Source organism: Capra hircus, chromosome 23 (assembly GCF_001704415.2).
Source record: "Capra hircus breed San Clemente chromosome 23, ASM170441v1, whole genome shotgun sequence".
Taxonomy (NCBI): Eukaryota; Metazoa; Chordata; class Mammalia; order Artiodactyla; family Bovidae; genus Capra; species Capra hircus.
In genome coordinates this window covers 30,966,157-30,983,826 of record NC_030830.1, presented here as the reverse complement: position 1 = coordinate 30,983,826, position 17,670 = coordinate 30,966,157, and the positions used below count along the sequence as shown (strand labels likewise).

Here is a 17,670-nt window from a genome sequence, read left to right as displayed (position 1 = left end):
TGAATCAGTAAATCAGTGAGCCATAATCTTTTTAAGAGACTAACAAACACACATTGGAGAATTCTTTTTAAAATCTCTGTCAAGTAGGATTTCTCACATTGGGCTGTACCCACTCCCAATTTTTGGACGGGATTGTGGGAGGGGTTGTGTGTAAGGGAGGGTAGGATATCCTTCTAAGGGAGTTCTTAATTTCTTTCATTTTGTTGATTCTGGGTTGCTGTTTTTTTAAAATTTTTATTATTGTAATGAAGTTTTATACTTTTGTTTTAAATTTAGGATATACGTGCATGTTTATATCTCTTTCTCCCTAGTATAACCCAGTTAGAGTTAATTTAAATCTTGTCTTTTCTCACTTGGAGTTTAGTGAATGAATACATTGTTTTTCCTTTGAAAAAAATTTAGGATGAAATTCTGAAAGCAGCGGTGATGAAATATGGGAAAAACCAGTGGTCTAGGATTGCCTCACTGCTGCATAGAAAGTCAGCAAAGCAGTGCAAAGCCAGATGGTATGTATCAGCTAATGAGTGGAAAACACAAAATGACCTTCATTATGATGAGGAAAATGTCATTTCTTTGAACCTTACCAAAGAAAAGCAGGCACTGTGATGTAACAGAAAGTAGGGAGTGGGAGTTGGGAATTTCAGTGTAAGAATTAGCTGTCTTTTGCTTCCTACGTGGTCTTAGGCAAGCCACTTTTTGTCCCCTCTCTCCTGCCATTATTGTCTTCCAGTGGTATGACTCTTGGCCCTAACTCATGGAGATGTGAGGCTCAAATTAGTTAATGTTGTTTGAGAATGCTTTGTGAAACATGAAATAAAACTAATTTTGGGTACAGATGGACCCCAGCTTATAAAAGGATTGTATTCCAAAAGTTTGTAAGTTTATTGTCTTAGAACTTACTTTCCCAAAGAAATAAACAAGAAGTGTTGGTTATTTTTCTAGGCTAGCTTTCAGTAGTTGAGTTTCCTCATTAATGGTTGAAACATTACATATTTGGTTTCTCAGAATATAATATACCCCAACATTACATCTGTGGTTAAAGGGCAGTGGACACATTAAGTTCTTTACATGTGTTTTTGGCATGAGTGATCTGGCCCTAGCGCTGACCCATGTGGTACTAGGATCATATTTTGGATTGTATAAGGTGACCTAATTTCCTGGGCACCTGCGTAGGGGAAAGGATCAGAACGTAGAGATTGGCCCACAATGAGGAAGATGGTCCTCAGCCTGTGTAAGTGGTTCTGATTTCTGCTTCTCTTAAGTGGAGCTAAGCTCCTACCCCCATGTTTGGTAAGGCTTATATATTGTTTGTACGCTTCTCCAGCTAAGTAGACTGGATGGAAAAGTTGGGTCAGGTGGGGCATTAGGAAAGACAGCTATGACAATAGCGGTTTTACTTAAACTCACCATACAAAAACATACAGTGTTGAAGAGTGTATAGTCAAATGCTTCAGAAATAAGCAAAGGTGTTGTGAGGAAATCAAAACGTGAGAAAGTACTATAAAAACTGGAAGCACTATGAAAATATGAGGTAGTTTTATCTTATATGCAAATAATTTCAATACCTCTAATAAAGTGTAAGGTGAATGACAGCAGTTGATAGTTGAGAAGGAAGGCATATTGTCATGTTTCAGTCAGGTTACCTTTTTCAAGCATTACTAACCTTGCATAGTTAATTAATAGAATTAATAGTTAATATAGTAGAATTTAGTGAAATAGGGTATTTGGAATGAAATAAGTTTAACCAAATAGGGGATATTCTGTTGTAAAAAGAATAGCTTTTGTGATTGACGGATGAGAGTTAGCTTGCATTTTTCGAATGCTAGAAGTTAGTATGTCTAAAATGTAAATATTCATGCTGGATGACTGATTAAGGTATGAGATGATGTCTTTTAAATAGGTATGAGTGGCTGGATCCAAGCATTAAGAAAACAGAATGGTCCAGAGAAGAAGAGGAAAAACTCTTGCACTTGGCCAAGTTGATGCCAACTCAGTGGAGGACCATCGCTCCAATCATTGGCAGAACAGCTGCCCAGTGTTTGGAACACTATGAATTTCTTCTGTAAGTGAACCTCCAAAAATGGTACTGAAATGTGTGTATATCTTTTGAATGAGGCTGAATAAACTTTTAGCATTTTCTATCTTTAAACACTAGTTGAAGATCTGAATAAAGCCAGAGGAGCTAAAGCTATTGGATAGTATATTCCAGATCTCATGTGGTTGATCAAGATTATGTCTCCAGTGATATACTTTTTAAAAGGATAATTTAAACATATTACACAAATCATACATGTTCATAGAAAATAGGGGAAAAAAATAAAAAAGCAAATAAAAATCACCCATAATTACACTGCTGAGAGTTACCAGTTGGAACATGTTAGTTGTTCCACTAAAAGCTTTTCTGTGTAGCTCTGCTGCATTTGTGATTTAGGAAGCATCTTTGAAACAGCTAGTTCATGATGAATGGAACCACTGAAATTAGAAATTTAAAACCATCTCTTTTAGGTGAAGCAATAGTAAGAAATGCTTTATTTTGTTATCCCCGTCCATTGGGTTTTTGAAAGAAAGAGTGCTAGCACTAGGGAACCTGGTATTTCTAAGACTGAATGGTGTGGTGGTGTGATTATAATTACTCTGGGTTCATTTCTAGGGATAAAGCTGCCCAGAGAGACAATGAAGAGGAAACAACAGATGATCCACGAAAGCTTAAGCCTGGAGAAATAGATCCAAATCCAGAAACAAAGCCAGCACGGCCTGACCCGATTGACATGGATGAGGGCAAGTGTACTTTTGTGAGGAATTTATTTCTTTGGTAACTATAGACTCCTCAGGCTTTCTTTTACCTTTGAGTTCTTTTCCAAACTTCTCCGACTTTTTAGAACTGAGGTTCTCTCTGCAGTTGTTACTCTCAGTCTCCTTCCAAATGCGTCCACCCTTCTGTTGTAGGGTAATTGCTCTTTTTGGATGCTGTCCCTTCATCTTTTAATGTTTCAGTTCACTTAGCTAAGCAGTGTGGTATTCCTGGACATTTCCTGGTGTCTAGAGGTAAGCTCTTTAGGACTTTGTTGTCATTCCTCTTCTGAGGGATGAGAAGTCTGGATTTGGGGATCCAGTGCTCCTATTAGCTACTTTTTTGACTTTGGACAAGTAGTTTGAGTTTTGTGAAAAGGCAGCACTGTAGTACCATGATGATGCCTTTTTGAGACATTGAATCAGGAATCAGAGGAACTAGACTTTAGCTTAGTGCCATATCTGCCAAGTATTAAGCTCTTTGACTTTGGGTGAGTCATATAATCTCTCTGAACTTTGGTTCTGTTTCCTGTCAGATGTAGAGTAATAGTGTCTGTCTTACTTCCCAGGGTTGTTGTGAGTGTTCAGTGAATATTTGTCGAGTTTTTAATTTAAAAACTTGAAGGTGGTGGTTCCCAGAGGCAGACTGGGGCTGGGCTGGCTGCATCACTGTCAGATGGTGAACATTAAAAAATACAGGTACCAGGGCCTCCCCAGGAGCTCTGACTCAGTAAACTGGGGAAGGGGAATGGAGGGTAGGGTAATCCTGGAATCCGAGATTTTCTTTTTTTTAAAGTTCCCTTGTGATTTCATTGGACGCCTTTGTATGGGAATTGCTCCAAGGTATCAGTAATGAACTCTATTCTACTCTGGAGAACTGTGGAAAATGTACTGGAGAAGAGAAATAGTTCTGAGGGAGAAAAATCAAGGAAGAATGATAATGAAGATTATCAGTCCCCTTAAAATTAAATTACAGCTTTTATAATATTTCACAATTTGTGCTGTGCCAGATAGTTGATGATAATAAAGGACATGATAATTATAGCCATTGTTCAATGAATATTTGCTGGATGCTTTACCTATTCATTTTGGTTAGTTCTTCTCAACATCTCTGTGAAGTAGGAATTGTTATTCCCATTTTGTAAATGGTGAGATGTTGTTATCTCAGAGTCACATAACCAGTGAGTCATGGGCATGATTTTTAGCTTAGATACCTCTGACTTCAAAACCCAAGCTGTTTCCTTTATGCTGCACCATTTAGTGATTGTATTGATGGGTTTTCTCATCTAAGCACTAGGCTACATCTCTTACCTTGCTTCTGTTGGAGAAGAAGTTAATTTTCTCTTAATTTTTGCAGATGAATTGGAGATGCTTTCTGAAGCTAGAGCCCGCCTGGCTAATACTCAGGGAAAGAAAGCCAAGAGGAAAGCAAGAGAGAAACAGCTGGAAGAAGCAAGGTATGGTTGTTTCCATCCATAGTTGACCAGTTAGTCTGTGTATCCTTAGGTCCAGTAAGACTTCATCAACCCTGTTTGGTGAATGACAATTGGAGTTCTCATTCCAGTTTTGGTAATAGTGCTTAACTTCCTTATTACTTTGGAAGAGTCTTTTATATATATTTCTAACCGTTTCAGAGTAGTTATAGAAAAAATACACTTTAAAAAAATCAGTCTTTTTTAATTTTGACTGCTCGGGCCTTCGTAGCCGCGAGGGCTTTTCTCTAATGGTGAGCGGGGGCCACTCCAGCTGCAGCGCACAGGCTTCTCACTGCAGTGGCTTCTCTTGTTGGGAGCACAGGCTCCAGGGCCTGCGGGCTTCGGTAGCTGTGCTCCCAGGCTCTCAAGCACAGGCTCAGTGCTTGTGGCGCCTGGGCTTCGTTGCTCCGTGGCATGTGGGGTCCTGCCAGACCAGGGATCATACCTGTGTCTCCTGCATTGGCAGGCAGGTTCTTTACTACTGAGCCGCCAGGGAAGCCCCAAAATACATGTTTGAAAAAAATTTTGTAAGACGTGGCAGAAGTAATGCCAAGGTATAGACATACATGTAAGTCTTGCTGTGGTGTATTCTGTTAGCATAGGAGAGCTTCATTTGTTGTAGCCATCTTGGTGTCAGATGGCGGGAGGTCACACTGGGCTCTATGACTTTGGCATGACTGCCATTAGTTAACTCTCGTTTATTAGTGTTGGGAAGTGGGAAGCCCGTCTGAACATGGAGGGAGTAAATGAGCCTTGAACCACGTTTTAGGCTGTCATAGAAATTTTTATTTAAAAAATGAGTGAAATTAAATACTGCCCTCTGTTCAAGGTTTTCTCCACTTTCCTCTTCTTTTTGGTTAGATCCATTATTGACTTCATTCCTAATGGCCTAGAAGCCAAGATAAAGTGGGTAAAGGGAAAAACCTGAACTGTAAGAAAGCTTATTAAATTTTGGAATTCAGGCATTAAAGTAATCTCCCCAGCCTCCATAACTGCCGTTTTGGTCCTTAAGCTGGGAAGTATTTCCTGACCTGATGACTAGCATTGTACTGATGGTTTCCTCAGCAATGACAGTGAAGTATCAGGTCCTGGGATGAAGGATTCTTTCCTGCCAGAGGATGCTTTTTGGCATAGCTGACCAAGCACTAGCCCAGAGTAGTGATTTGTGATGGGAGGATGATTGGCCTGGGACAGTAAACAGAAACTAAGAGGAGGTGCTAAGTTTTCTGCCCATCTTAGTCACCTTTCTATTTTGCTTACATTTAGGGTTGAGTAATGTGAGTAAGGTTACAAAAAATTGATTTTCCGTTTTTGTCCATGGTGGTTTGGGAACTAAGTTTTTTGAGCCTTTTCACCTTGTGAGTTTGACCACCATGTGAGTTGGATCACCTTGTGAATTGTCCACTGGACAACCAGCAAAAGGCGCCCCCCACCCCCATCCACTCTCGTGACTGCTTGTTTACTTGTTAGTGACTAGCTGCTGTTGCTGCTAAGTCGCTTCAGTCGTGTCCAACTCTGCGAACCCATAGATGGCAGCCCACCAGGCTCTGCTGTCCCTGGGATTCTCCAGGCAAGAGCGCTGGAGTGGGTTGCCATTGCCTTCTTCAGTGCATGAAAGTGAAAAAAGAAAGTGAAGTCACTCAGTCGTGTCCGACTCTTAGCGACCCCATGGACCACAGCCTATCAGGCTCCTCCGTCCATGGGATTTTCCAGGCAAGAGTACTGGAGTGGGTTGCCATTGCCTTCTCCTATTAGTGACTAGCAGACAGGGTTATTGTAGGGAAGTCTGTTCTCCCCTTTCCTCCCCGAGAAATGTGAAGTCTTTGATAGTGTTCTTTGTGGGGGCAGTCTTGGGTGTGGCCATAGTTGCCTGGGGATGAGGGGATTTTGACCAGACTTGCTTTGACATAGTTTTCCCTGGGTGCACCCAGCTGTTAGACTCTATTGACTGCCAGCTTATTGCTGTATTGTTTCCAGCAATGTCTTGAGGCATAAGTTGCTCCACAGACTGATCCAAGTAAACTTTGGCTCCTTTGAAGGGATGGTTTCTGAGGTCATTGTTTGATATTTGTTCTCATCCCAGGAAGGCTTCTCCCACTTTTCGAAAGGGATTGATTCTGGAAGACTGTAGTAGGCCTGCAGTTTAGCTGTATCTCCAAAGAATCTATCAGATATCAGTTGCCTTTTCATCACAACTCCTACTGTTTTTGAGAGTGCCCTGAGGCCTGAGCCTCTGCATTTCCTGTTGCAAGTGAAAGTCAGCTTCTTTGGGGAGAGCTTGAAATTCTCTCTTCTGTCCCATAAGCTCTGATGTACTTGTTCCTGCATGACACCCCACTTTAGAAGCTGAGTGCTCAGTGTCAAGGGTGGGGTGGGCAGCCACCCCAGATCTCCTTGGCTTGCCTCCCTTGTCTTGGAACCCTCATGCCACAGGCCCAGGCAAGGACTCTTGGGGCTCCAGTATTCTCAGCAGCGCTGTGCCCAAGGTAGAGCCGCTGGGCAGAAGGAAGCCTTTCCTTCTCAATGACTGTGTCTGGACTTAGCCTCTGCAGTGGTTCCCTGGAGGCAGGGAACACTTAGTGACTGAACAACAACAATTTATTAGGTATGCAGAAATGGTACTTGATTTAATTTATGATTCTTTAATTTTTAAAGTACACTTTGTCATTTTCAGTTCAGTTCAGTCGCTCAGTCATGTCTGACTCTGCGATCCCATGAACCACAGCACGGCAGGCCTCCCTGTCCATCACAAACTCTGAGAGTCCACCCAAACCCATGTCCATTGAGTTGGTGATGCCATCCAGCCATCTCATCCTCTGTTGTTCCCTTCTCCTCCTGCTCCCAATCTTTCCCAGCATCAGAGTCTTTTAAAATGAGTCAGCTCTTTGCCTCAGGTGGCCAAAGTATTGGAGTCTTCAGCCTCAACATCAGTCCTTCTAATGAACACCCAGGACTGATCTCCTTTAGGATGGACTGGTTTGATCTCCTTGCAGTCCAAGAGACTCTCAAGAGTCTTCTCCAACACCACAGTTCAAAAGCATTAATTCCTTGGTGCTCAGCTTTCTTTATAGTCCAACTCTCACATCCATACATGACCACTGGAAAAACCATAGCCTTGACTAGATGGACCTTTGTGGACAAAGTCATGTCTCTGCTTTTTAATATGCTGTCTAGGTTGGTCATAACTTTCCTTCCAAGGAGTAAGCGTCTTTTAATTTCATGGCTGCAATCATCATCTGCAGTGATTTGGGAGGCCAAAAAAATAAAGTCAGCCACTGTTCCCCGTCTATTTGCCATGAAGTGATGGGACCGGATGCCATGATCTTTGTTTTCTGAATGTTGAGCTTTAAGCCAACTTTTTCACTCTCCTCTTTCACTTTCATCAAGAGGCTCTTTAGTTCTTCTTCACATTCTGCCATAAGGGTGGTGTCATCTGCATATCTGAGGTTATTGATATTTCTCCTGGCAATCTTGATTCCAGCTTGTGCTTCCTCCAGCCCAGCATTTCTCATGATGTACTCTGCATAGAAGTTAAATAAGCAGGGTGACAATATACACCCTTGACGTACTCCTTTTCCTGTTTGGAACCAGTCTGTTGTTCATGTCCAGTTCTAACTGTTGCTTCCTGACCTGCATATAGGTTTCTCAAGAGGCAGGTCAGGTGGTCTGGTATTCCCATCTCTTTTAGGATTTTCCACAGTTTATTGTGATCCACATAGTCAGAGGCTTTGGCATAGTCAATAAAGCAGAAATAGATGTTCTTCTGGAACTCTTGCTATTTTGATGATCCAGCGGATGTTGGCAATTTGATCTCTGGTTCCTCTGCCTTTTCTAAAACCAGCTTGAGCATCTGGAAGTTCACGGTTCACGTATTGCTGAAGCCTGGCTTGGAGAATTTTGAGCATTACTTTACTAGTGTGTGAGATGAGTGCAGTTGTGCAGTAGTTTGAGCATTTGTTATTTTAGCTGTTTGCATTTTTTCCTTAGTGAACTGTCTTTCCTTCTGCTTTTTTCCCTTGAGATGCATTTTAAAAAAACTTGCCTGGATTTATAGCTAACCATTCCTAATACTAATTGCAAATTGTTTTCATACTCTTTACTTTTTGATACTGTTTTATGATTTTAAAAATGGTGCTACAGAGATATAAAATTTAAAATTGAAAGCTGTTGATTTTTGTTTTTTTTGCCCATTTCATTGATATTAAGTGAGTATATTCTCATCCAGAGATTAGATACATATTTATTTGTAGTTCCTTCTGGTTTTTCTCTTTGCTCTAGTATATATGTGTACCTTTAAATCAGAACTGGAGTTGATTTTGGTGCATGGTGTGAGGTGAGGATTTAAGTAAATATTTCTTTCCCAAATGACCGGACAGCTTTCTTAGCTCTGTTGGATGAGACATCCCTTCCCTATGGTATATGATTTTCAAGGTGATCTTTTGTTCTTTTGCTTCAGGCGTCTTGCTGCCCTCCAAAAGAGAAGAGAACTTCGAGCAGCCGGCATAGAAATTCAGAAGAAAAGAAAAAAGAAAAGAGGAGTTGATTATAATGCTGAAATTCCTTTTGAAAAAAAGCCGGCTCTTGGTTTCTATGATACTTCTGAGGAAAACTACCAGACTCTTGATGCTGATTTCAGAAAGTTAAGACAGCAGGATCTTGATGGGGAGCTGAGATCGTAAGTTGCCTTTCTGGATTTTTCTTCCTTTCTGGTTTTCTAAATGGAAAAGTATAGTAGGAATTTTATGGAGGGCCAGATATTATCCTTGTCAGAGCCAGATTTTTCTTAGTCAGCACAATGTGGCTTACATAATGCTTTTACTTATTTAATGGATTCACCTTTCTGAGAAAACCAGTGACCCTGGCTGTAATGTTTTTAGCACAGAATACTGTTTGCATTTCTTGAAATGTCAGCATTTGGCTGTTAGTAAATTTGGAAACAGGTTAGTTATTTCACTAATGGCCTGAAGGAATATGTCCGAAATCTGGTCTGGTTTTTTTTCCCCTTAGTGAAAATTTTATCTTGTTTTTCTTAAAATGAAATTAAAAGGAAGAAATGACCATTACCAGTTCATTCTTAAATCTTTTCATCTAATGAGGATCAGTGTGTATTTTTATCAGATGTCTTAGGATGCAAAGGATTTTTCTTATTTATAGGGATTTTTAGAGTTTCTTTAAATCTTATATCTGAATGTTGTGGAAAAAACCTTTTATGCTTATCAAAGATTTTTAGTTTTCCACTCCCCCGGTGGCCTTCTATATTTCTGTTGACATGAATTGTTAGTAAACAACAGATGTCAGCCAGTGTGGATCAGCATTTTCTTGAATGTACTCCGTTGCATTTGTTTTTCAGATTAGACCCTTGTTTTAGGTAGCCTCTACAGATAAAAAGATTGAAGAAAAAAAAGTCATTTGGATGGAGTAGACTAGATAGAGGAGAAGGGTGACATGCAGAGGGGAAGGAAGCATTCCTGGTCCTTTAGAAAATGACCTTGAGCCTGGCACAAGACCCTAACACCTCTCTGATGTCATTTGTGAGAACTTAACTATCCTTTAAAAAAAAAATGATGTCAAACAATTGAAGATTAGTTTTAAAGGAAAATTTAAAACCAATGTTTTAATTCTGTTCCCTTTGTTTGTTTCCCTTTTTGTATACTTTATCATTTTCCTAGTACAAACACATATTTTTGTATGAAGGTAGTCATGATATAGTAGTTTTATGGTTTTCTTTTCATGGTATATGTAACATTTTGCTGATCATCATAGTCTTTATAGTTACATAGTTTTACTATTTAGTACTTAAATTACTTAGTGTATCTTATTTTCTTAATAATTCTATTGCTATTCTATATTCCTATTGAACATAGTAGTAAGTAATGTATAGGAAAAGGAAACAGCTTAATGTATATAGTTTTGTCTTTTTATTAGTACTTTTCTTAAGAACAGATTATGTTGTTCAGAGTATATGACTATTTGTATGGCTTTTAACATTATTGCCTATGAGTAACTTTGAAAAATTTGTTCTCCACCTTGATCCATGACAGTGAAAAAGAAGGACGAGATAGAAAAAAAGACAAACAGCATTTGAAAAGGAAAAAAGAATCTGATTTACCATCAGCTATTCTTCAAACTAGTGGTGTTTCTGAATTTACTAAAAAGAGGAGCAAGCTAGTACTTCCTGCCCCTCAGGTAATCTGATGAAAGTAGTTTTTTCACTGTGTGAACTCACATGCATTTATACCTTTTTTCAGCAAATGTTTGCGGGTCTATGTGCCAGGTTTTCTTTTAGGTACTTGGTACTCCTAAGAAATATTAGGCCTTGAACTTCTCATATGATGGTTTAGTAATTAATTGTCAGTTCTTAGCAATTTGTCAGTAGACTGGGGCTCCAGGCCTCATTTTTTTGTAGCTGGTAATGGTGGTATTTGGCCTTGTGGACTTCAGGTGACTGCCTTTTAGGGAATGTTTGGTTGTGTCATTGTTCTGTTTTTGAGACAGTAACTGTGAGAATCAATGTGGGAGTTGTGGAGAAGAAACAATTCATTCAGCTCATTGTAGGCTCTCTTCCTATGGCTGAATTGTGGTTGGTTAGAAACATGGGGATTTTGAATAAGCTTCTCTTGCATTTTGATGAGTACAGCTCTGTAGAATTGGACAGTTTAATGGAGCAGAGGGAGGGATTTAGGAGGTTTGAACATCTTTAGCCAAATGAATGCCCTGGCGGCATTAATATAAAATTCTTGGGTATAAACATAAAATAGTTCTGTCAGATGCTATCATTTGTAGTGGTGATATTTCTTAAATTGGAATTTTGCCTGTAACCTTTTTTTTTCAGTTCTTAGGATATTTGTTTTGGTGAAATTACAAAAATAACACCTTTTGATTTTCTTAGGGATTTTTGTGGCTCAATGGACTCTGTGATATTTTAATTCATTTTTAGTATGCGCCCCCCAATTGATAAATGGTTTTGTACCAACACTGTTAATTTATAATCTTGATTTATTAATATATTGTTTTGAGAGAATTTCAGTATGGAAGTAGAAGAATACAGTTTGATATTATATCATGTATGGAATTTCCCCCCTACTTTATATAGGAACACTTTAAAAAACTAGTAATATTATGGAAATTTTCAAACCCACAAAGTAAAGAGTATACAGTGAACCTCTGTGTACTCAGCAGTTCATCTTTCTAGAATATGGACGTTTTAAGCTGTGTTATTCTCTGGTTAAATATTGCTACTATGATAACTGTTATCTTCAGATTTCAGACGCAGAACTCCAAGAAGTTGTAAAAGTAGGCCAAGCAAGTGAAATTGCACGTCAGACTGCTGAGGAATCTGGCATAACAAACTCTGCTTCCAGTACTCTCTTGTCTGAGTACAATGTCACCAACAACAGCATTGCTCTGAGAACACCACGAACGCCAGCTTCCCAGGACAGAATTCTGCAGGTAGGCTGCCATGTGGTAGAATGAGCCTTTCACTTTGCTTCCTGTCCTTAAAAGTAGTATAAAGGAGAAGACTAAATGGTTTGGTTTTGTGTCTCTTAGCATAAGCAGTTTGAAACAGTCCTGAATGCATAGCTGCTGGAGATTTCCATGGTAGGGAAGCTAAATCTTGTCAGTAAAGCACAGCATTTAAAAATTACACATTGCCTAGCAGTCCTGGAAAAAAAAATACGTGTGTAGTTAGTAATTTTATTTATTTGGCTGTACTTGGGTCCTAGATGCAGCCCACAGGAGCTTTCATTACAGCACACCGATTCTCTAGTTATGTCTCATGGGTTCTGCAGTTGGGGTGAGCGGGCTTGCTTGCTCTCTGGCACATGGGATCCTAGTTCCCCCAACCAGGGATTAAACCTGTGTACTCTGCATTGCAAGGTGGATTCTTACCCACTGTGCTGCCAGGAGAGTTCCCTGTATTCAGTAATTTTTTTTTTACAGTGATTTTCAAAACTTCCTTGTGATTCTGTACTTAGCATGGCATAGACGGCCTTCAGTACTATTCCCCTCTCGCTCCTTAACATATAGGGTGTACAGCTCTGTGTGTTCCTAGGGTGTTACCATGCTAGGTAACAGACAGACCTAACTTTCACTTTTCACTTTCATACATTGGAGAAGGAAATGGCAACCCGCTCCGGTGTTCTTGCCTGGAGAATCCTGGGGATGGGGAAGCCTGGTGGGCTGCCGTCTCTGGTGTCGCACAGAGTTGGACACGACTGCAGTGACTTAGCAGCAGCAACAGCAACAGAATACTATTGAATCTTTCAGCACTCCTTACATCTCAGTTTTCTAAGAGTCAAATATAATCTTACGGTTTTGATTTAGGAGTCAAACAGTCCTATATAAGACTATGTAAAAAAGTGCCCCTCATTGTCTGCTTTCTAGAGTTATCAGTGACAACTCTTTGTTTTCACCACTGTAATGCTAAGACACTTGTTTCATGTTGGTTTTATTTTCAGTTTAAAGCATTTTTTTTTTCCACGTAGAATTTGAGCATTTGGCTCTCTGATGCCCTCTGCCTCTACTGTGTATCCACTCTTTCCATTTTCCCATCTTCCATTGTAGTTAATCATAATTTTGGTTAGCTCTATATTTATGGTTTACCTTATGCCTATGTGGGGCTTCCCTGGTGGCTCATATGGTAAAGAATCTTCCTGCAATGCAGGAGACTCAGATTCCGTACCTGGGCCAGGAAGATCCCCTGGAGGAGGGCATAGCAACCCACTCCAGGATTCTTGCCTGGAGAATCCCATGGACAGAGAAGTCTGGCAGGCTACAGTCCATGGGGTTGCAGAGTCAGATATGACTGAGCAACTTTGACACTCACTTGTGACTATGTAAACTGCATTCACTGCTGACCTGGAAAGTACCTTATAATTATTCTACTGCATAGTATTTTGTTTTTCTTTGGATTAATACTTGTTTTACTTAGTTGCTAACATTTTTGATGACTTGGCACAAATTCATTTCTGGATCTGGACTTTATTAACTGTCAGTCTCCTGTAATCTGGTAAAATTTTAGGTATTCTTATCTTTTTCAGCGCTTGAAGTCTTTCCCAGAATTTCTGAATGTTCTAGCCTGGACTGATTGCTCCTTAGATCTTGTTTATGGCTCATCCTCTTGCTCCCCCTTCACTGTCACCCTGGAAAGTTTTCCCTTGGGTCTCCTCTTTCCTGGCTCCCATGTCTCTCGCTTTCTTGGTTGGCTCCCTCTTAGTGAGGCATATCTGTCGGTAGCTTTCTGAGGAAGGTTTCGTGGGAGATACAGTTTTTAAGTCTTGAATATCTGTAAATTACTGTTTTACTCTCTTAATTTGATTGATCGTACAACTGGGTATAGAATTCCAGATTCAAAGGATTTTTGTTCATAGCTTTGAAGGCAGTGTTCCAGGGTCTTCTGACTTGTGCTGTTAAGGTTAATAGGAAACCTGGTTTTTTCCTTCCTTTGGAAGCTTATATGACCTCTTTTTCACATGCATATTTCTTGATGTGGGTTTATTTTTAACCACTGTACTAGGTACTTGATGAGTCTTTTCATTCTGTAGACTCATGACCTTCAACTCTGGGAAGTTATTCTGAAAATTAGAAAAATTTCCTCCCCTTCATTGCTTTGTTTCGCTATTCCTCTCTGATTTTCTGTCTTAATTGACTTTTTTGATTCATTGCTAGGAGATTTTCTGAATTTTACTTTCATACAGTTTTTAAATTTCTACTGTCGTATTTTAAATTTCTGAACTCTCTCTTTTTTAATTAGACTTGTGTGCATGCTCAGTCTCTTCAGTTGTGTCTGACTCTTTGCAGCCCCATGGACTGTAGCCCACCAGGCTCCTCTGTCCATGGAATTTACCAGACAGGAATACTGGAGTGGGTTGCCATTTCCTTCTCCAGGGAATCTTCTCAACCCAGGGATAGAACCCATGTCTCCTGCATTGCAGGCAGTTTCTCTACTGTCTGAGGCACCAAGGAAGCATGTGTGTGTGTGTGTGTGTGTGTGTGTGTGTGTGTGTGTGTGTGTGTGTGTGTGTGTGTATTTTTTTTTTAAGATGCAATTGATCCTTTTATAACGTACAGTTCAGTGGTTGGAGTATCAAAGTTGGATTGTAAGAAGAGCATGTGAGATGAGAATTATGGTTGTGACTCTGTGGAAAATGTAGCTTGCCACAGACCCTGAATTGGGGATTAGGAGTTGTGGGTGCTGTGTTAGTAATGAGTGCAGGGTTATAGTAGAGGGACTGTAAAGAGAGCATGTCAGTCCAACCTGAAGAGGTCAAGCAAGACTTCAGAAAGTAATCTGTCTTCTTAAGTTTTCTAATGTAGTAGATAGACCTGTTGGTAATATTTTAACCTCACAATGGAAGAAGCTGAGACTCAGAGAGTCTAATGGAAATTGGATAAAGCATTCATGATAAAGCCAGACTGGGTGTTCTAATGTTTAGCCCAAGCTCATGTTGGGAAAGTTGAAGTCTTGGTTCTTCATGTAAAGAGGCTTGGCATGGGTAATAGGAAAAGTTCTTGGGTAATGGTAATTTCATATGTGAGGCCACAATCACATATACATTTCTTGACATGTAAAACTATTTCAAAACTTCTGACATGTTAATGTCAGAAAGAATGGAAGCATTGAATTCCTCCATGGTTCAATATTCATTTTCTCTCGGTTTTCATTGAGAAAATATGTAAGAATTCTGCCTTCTTTTTGTGTAGTAGGACTATAAGAGAGGGGTTTGCTGTCCTGTCTAAATTGTTGAAACATGCTTGTTTACTATCTTGTTAATCAGGAAGCCCAAAACCTCATGGCTCTGACCAACGTGGACACCCCATTAAAAGGTGGACTCAACACCCCTTTGCATGAGAGCGACTTCTCAGGTGTGACACCACAGCGGCAGGTTGTACAGACTCCAAACACAGTTCTTTCTACCCCATTCAGGTATTGTAAATAAACAACTAATTTTTGCTTTAGAAAAACCTGAATCCGAGGACTTGGACAATGTGTTTGCTTTAGAAATGTTCATGGAAAATGGAAATTAGTGTTTAACTTGCTTTTAGAGTTCCCCTCATTCATAGAAGCAAATAACATTATAGTATTTAGGAACTTGTCAAATACTACATGAACCCTCCTTCTTTTTCAGAGTTTCTGGTGCTGTCAGCTTGTTTGTGAATACTTTTAATCTGATTTAAGAAGTAGATCTATCCATTATTAATGATGATTTGGTGACTTTTATAAAAATTGTAATCCCTTTTATGCATGTATTACTGTTGCTTGTTCCCCAACATTTTATTATGAAACAATAACAATAAATGTGTAACATTTAGAGAGGTTGAAAGAATGGTAAAACAAACATCCATATACTCACTACTTGATTCCATGGTTTATGTTTTATTGTGTTTGCTTTATCATGTATCCATCCAGCCATCAGCCTATCTTATATTTAAATACATTTCAAAGCAAGTTGCAAGGTATCAGTACATTTCACCCTAAACACTTCTTTGTCATATAAATCATTGACTAGAGTTCAGTATTTGTTTATACTTCTTTTTTTTTTAACTTCTTTTGTTTTAAGCTACTGTTTTTTAAAGAATTTTTAAGATACAAATATTATAGAAACAACTTGTATTAAAATAGAATTTGAGCTTTTAAGGTTAGAAATAGTTGGGGTTTACTATTAATTTTAAAATTTGTCCTCTTACTGGTTAAGTATGTGAAACATTTCTGACTGTTAGAGTTGTGCATGACAGCAGGATCAAGAACTTTGGCAGCGAAAACCTTATGTGACATAACACTTGTGCAAGGCTTGCAAGAGAGCCTAATCCCTCTTTCTCCCATGTATGTCTTGTTTCTTAACTAGATTGTGAGCTCCTTGGGGGCAGGAATCACGTCTTATATGGTAGCACCTCACCTCACCTCTGGGAACAGCTCTCTGGCAGCATCACCTGTCTGGAACACAGCCAGGATTCAGGAAGTAATCAAAAAAACAAAAGTCTTTGAACATATAAAAAGAAAATTATTTATTTTTGGCTGCATTGGGTCTTCATTGATATACGAGGGCTTTCTCTAGTTGCAGCAATTGGGGCTACTCTCTAATTGTGGTGCACGGGCTTCTCACTGTGGTAGCTTCTCTTGTTGTGTACGGGCTCAGTGGCCCCAAGGCATGTGGGATTCTCCTGGACCAAGGATGGACCAGGGATCGCACCTGTGTCCCCTGCTTTGGCAAGCAGATTCTGAACCATTGGAATACCAGAGAAGTCCAAAGCTTTGGACATTTAAACTGTATGGTATGAAGTTTATGGCTTTTATTTCTGAGAGTTTCTTAGACCTAACTCAGAACAATTCATATTTAGATATGATCCTAAAAGTCTGGTGTTTGGTTTCCAAACAAACTTGAGGTATGCATACCTGTGATGAGAATGTGATGGCCAACAGCTATAGGCAGGGAGGAAACAAATGATCAATTGAAGATACTGAACTCAATAAGAGTCGTTTAGGGTCTTAAGTGTGGTGGCCAACCTCCCTGACTACTGTGTGTTCTTGCCACCCTGATGTGTTAAGAAAAGGTTGAAAAATGTTTTATGGACCTAGTTAATAAGGTAAAAATATACTAGCTATCATGACTTTATTTGAAGTCATTAAAATAAATACACTGTGTATTTAAGCTGAACCTTTATTTTAACCGAGAGGTCTAACTTAAAACTAGATAGGGAGACAGAATTTTAGGAATCTTTATTTCTTTTCTTGTAAAATAATTTATGTGAAAAATATTTGGAAGCACAATTCAAATAAAGTTGGCACTTTCATTAACTAGAATTTCTGTCTTTCTAGGACTCCTTCTCATGGATCTGAAGGGCTGACTCCCCGGAGTGGGACGACTCCCAAACCAGTTATTAATTCCACCCCGGGCAGAACTCCTCTTCGAGACAAGTTAAACATTAATCCTGAGGATGGAATGGCAGACTACAGTGATCCCTCTTATGTGAAGCAGATGGTATGTGTCAATTCTTTTAGTACTTTTTAAAAAAAGTTAAAATCTCAAGGGTACCAAAATAAAATTTTCCCCTTGTCAGTGCATATTTCATATGTCTTCAGATTCTGTACACCTGCAGACACTAGAAAAGGAACATGATTTGTAGGACTTGAGAAGGGAAACCTTTTGGTAGGCTAACTTTTTCTTATTCTTAATTTATTTTTCAGTATTGATTATGCTGATAGTAATTCTCCTTGTATCTTTTGTGACTTTTAATTTTTATTATTTACTAATTAATAGTTTAGCTTCTTGAATGGTACACTGATTTTTTTTCTATTTTTGTAAAATAAGGTATGAATTTCAAATGCCTTATAAATTAGATTTTGAACTTTGATTCCTGTTTGCCTCTGTACTTTTAGAAGGACAAAGTATCAGAGCCAAGTTAA

The 17,670-nt window shown here is 39.2% G+C and overlaps 1 protein-coding gene across 1 annotated transcript in view; it reads left to right on the top strand.

Moving 5' to 3' along the window:
• Positions 1–17,670, top strand: part of CDC5L (cell division cycle 5 like) — a 45,042-nt gene that overhangs the window by 2,088 nt on the left and 25,284 nt on the right. The window contains exons 2-10 of the mRNA XM_005696360.3: positions 403–506; positions 1,901–2,062; positions 2,651–2,778; positions 4,148–4,247; positions 8,722–8,940; positions 10,307–10,451; positions 11,526–11,714; positions 15,044–15,192; positions 17,083–17,245. Coding sequence (XP_005696417.1) covers positions 403–506; positions 1,901–2,062; positions 2,651–2,778; positions 4,148–4,247; positions 8,722–8,940; positions 10,307–10,451; positions 11,526–11,714; positions 15,044–15,192; positions 17,083–17,245 — 1,359 coding nt within the window. The remainder of the gene's footprint in view (positions 1–402; positions 507–1,900; positions 2,063–2,650; positions 2,779–4,147; positions 4,248–8,721; positions 8,941–10,306; positions 10,452–11,525; positions 11,715–15,043; positions 15,193–17,082; positions 17,246–17,670) is intronic.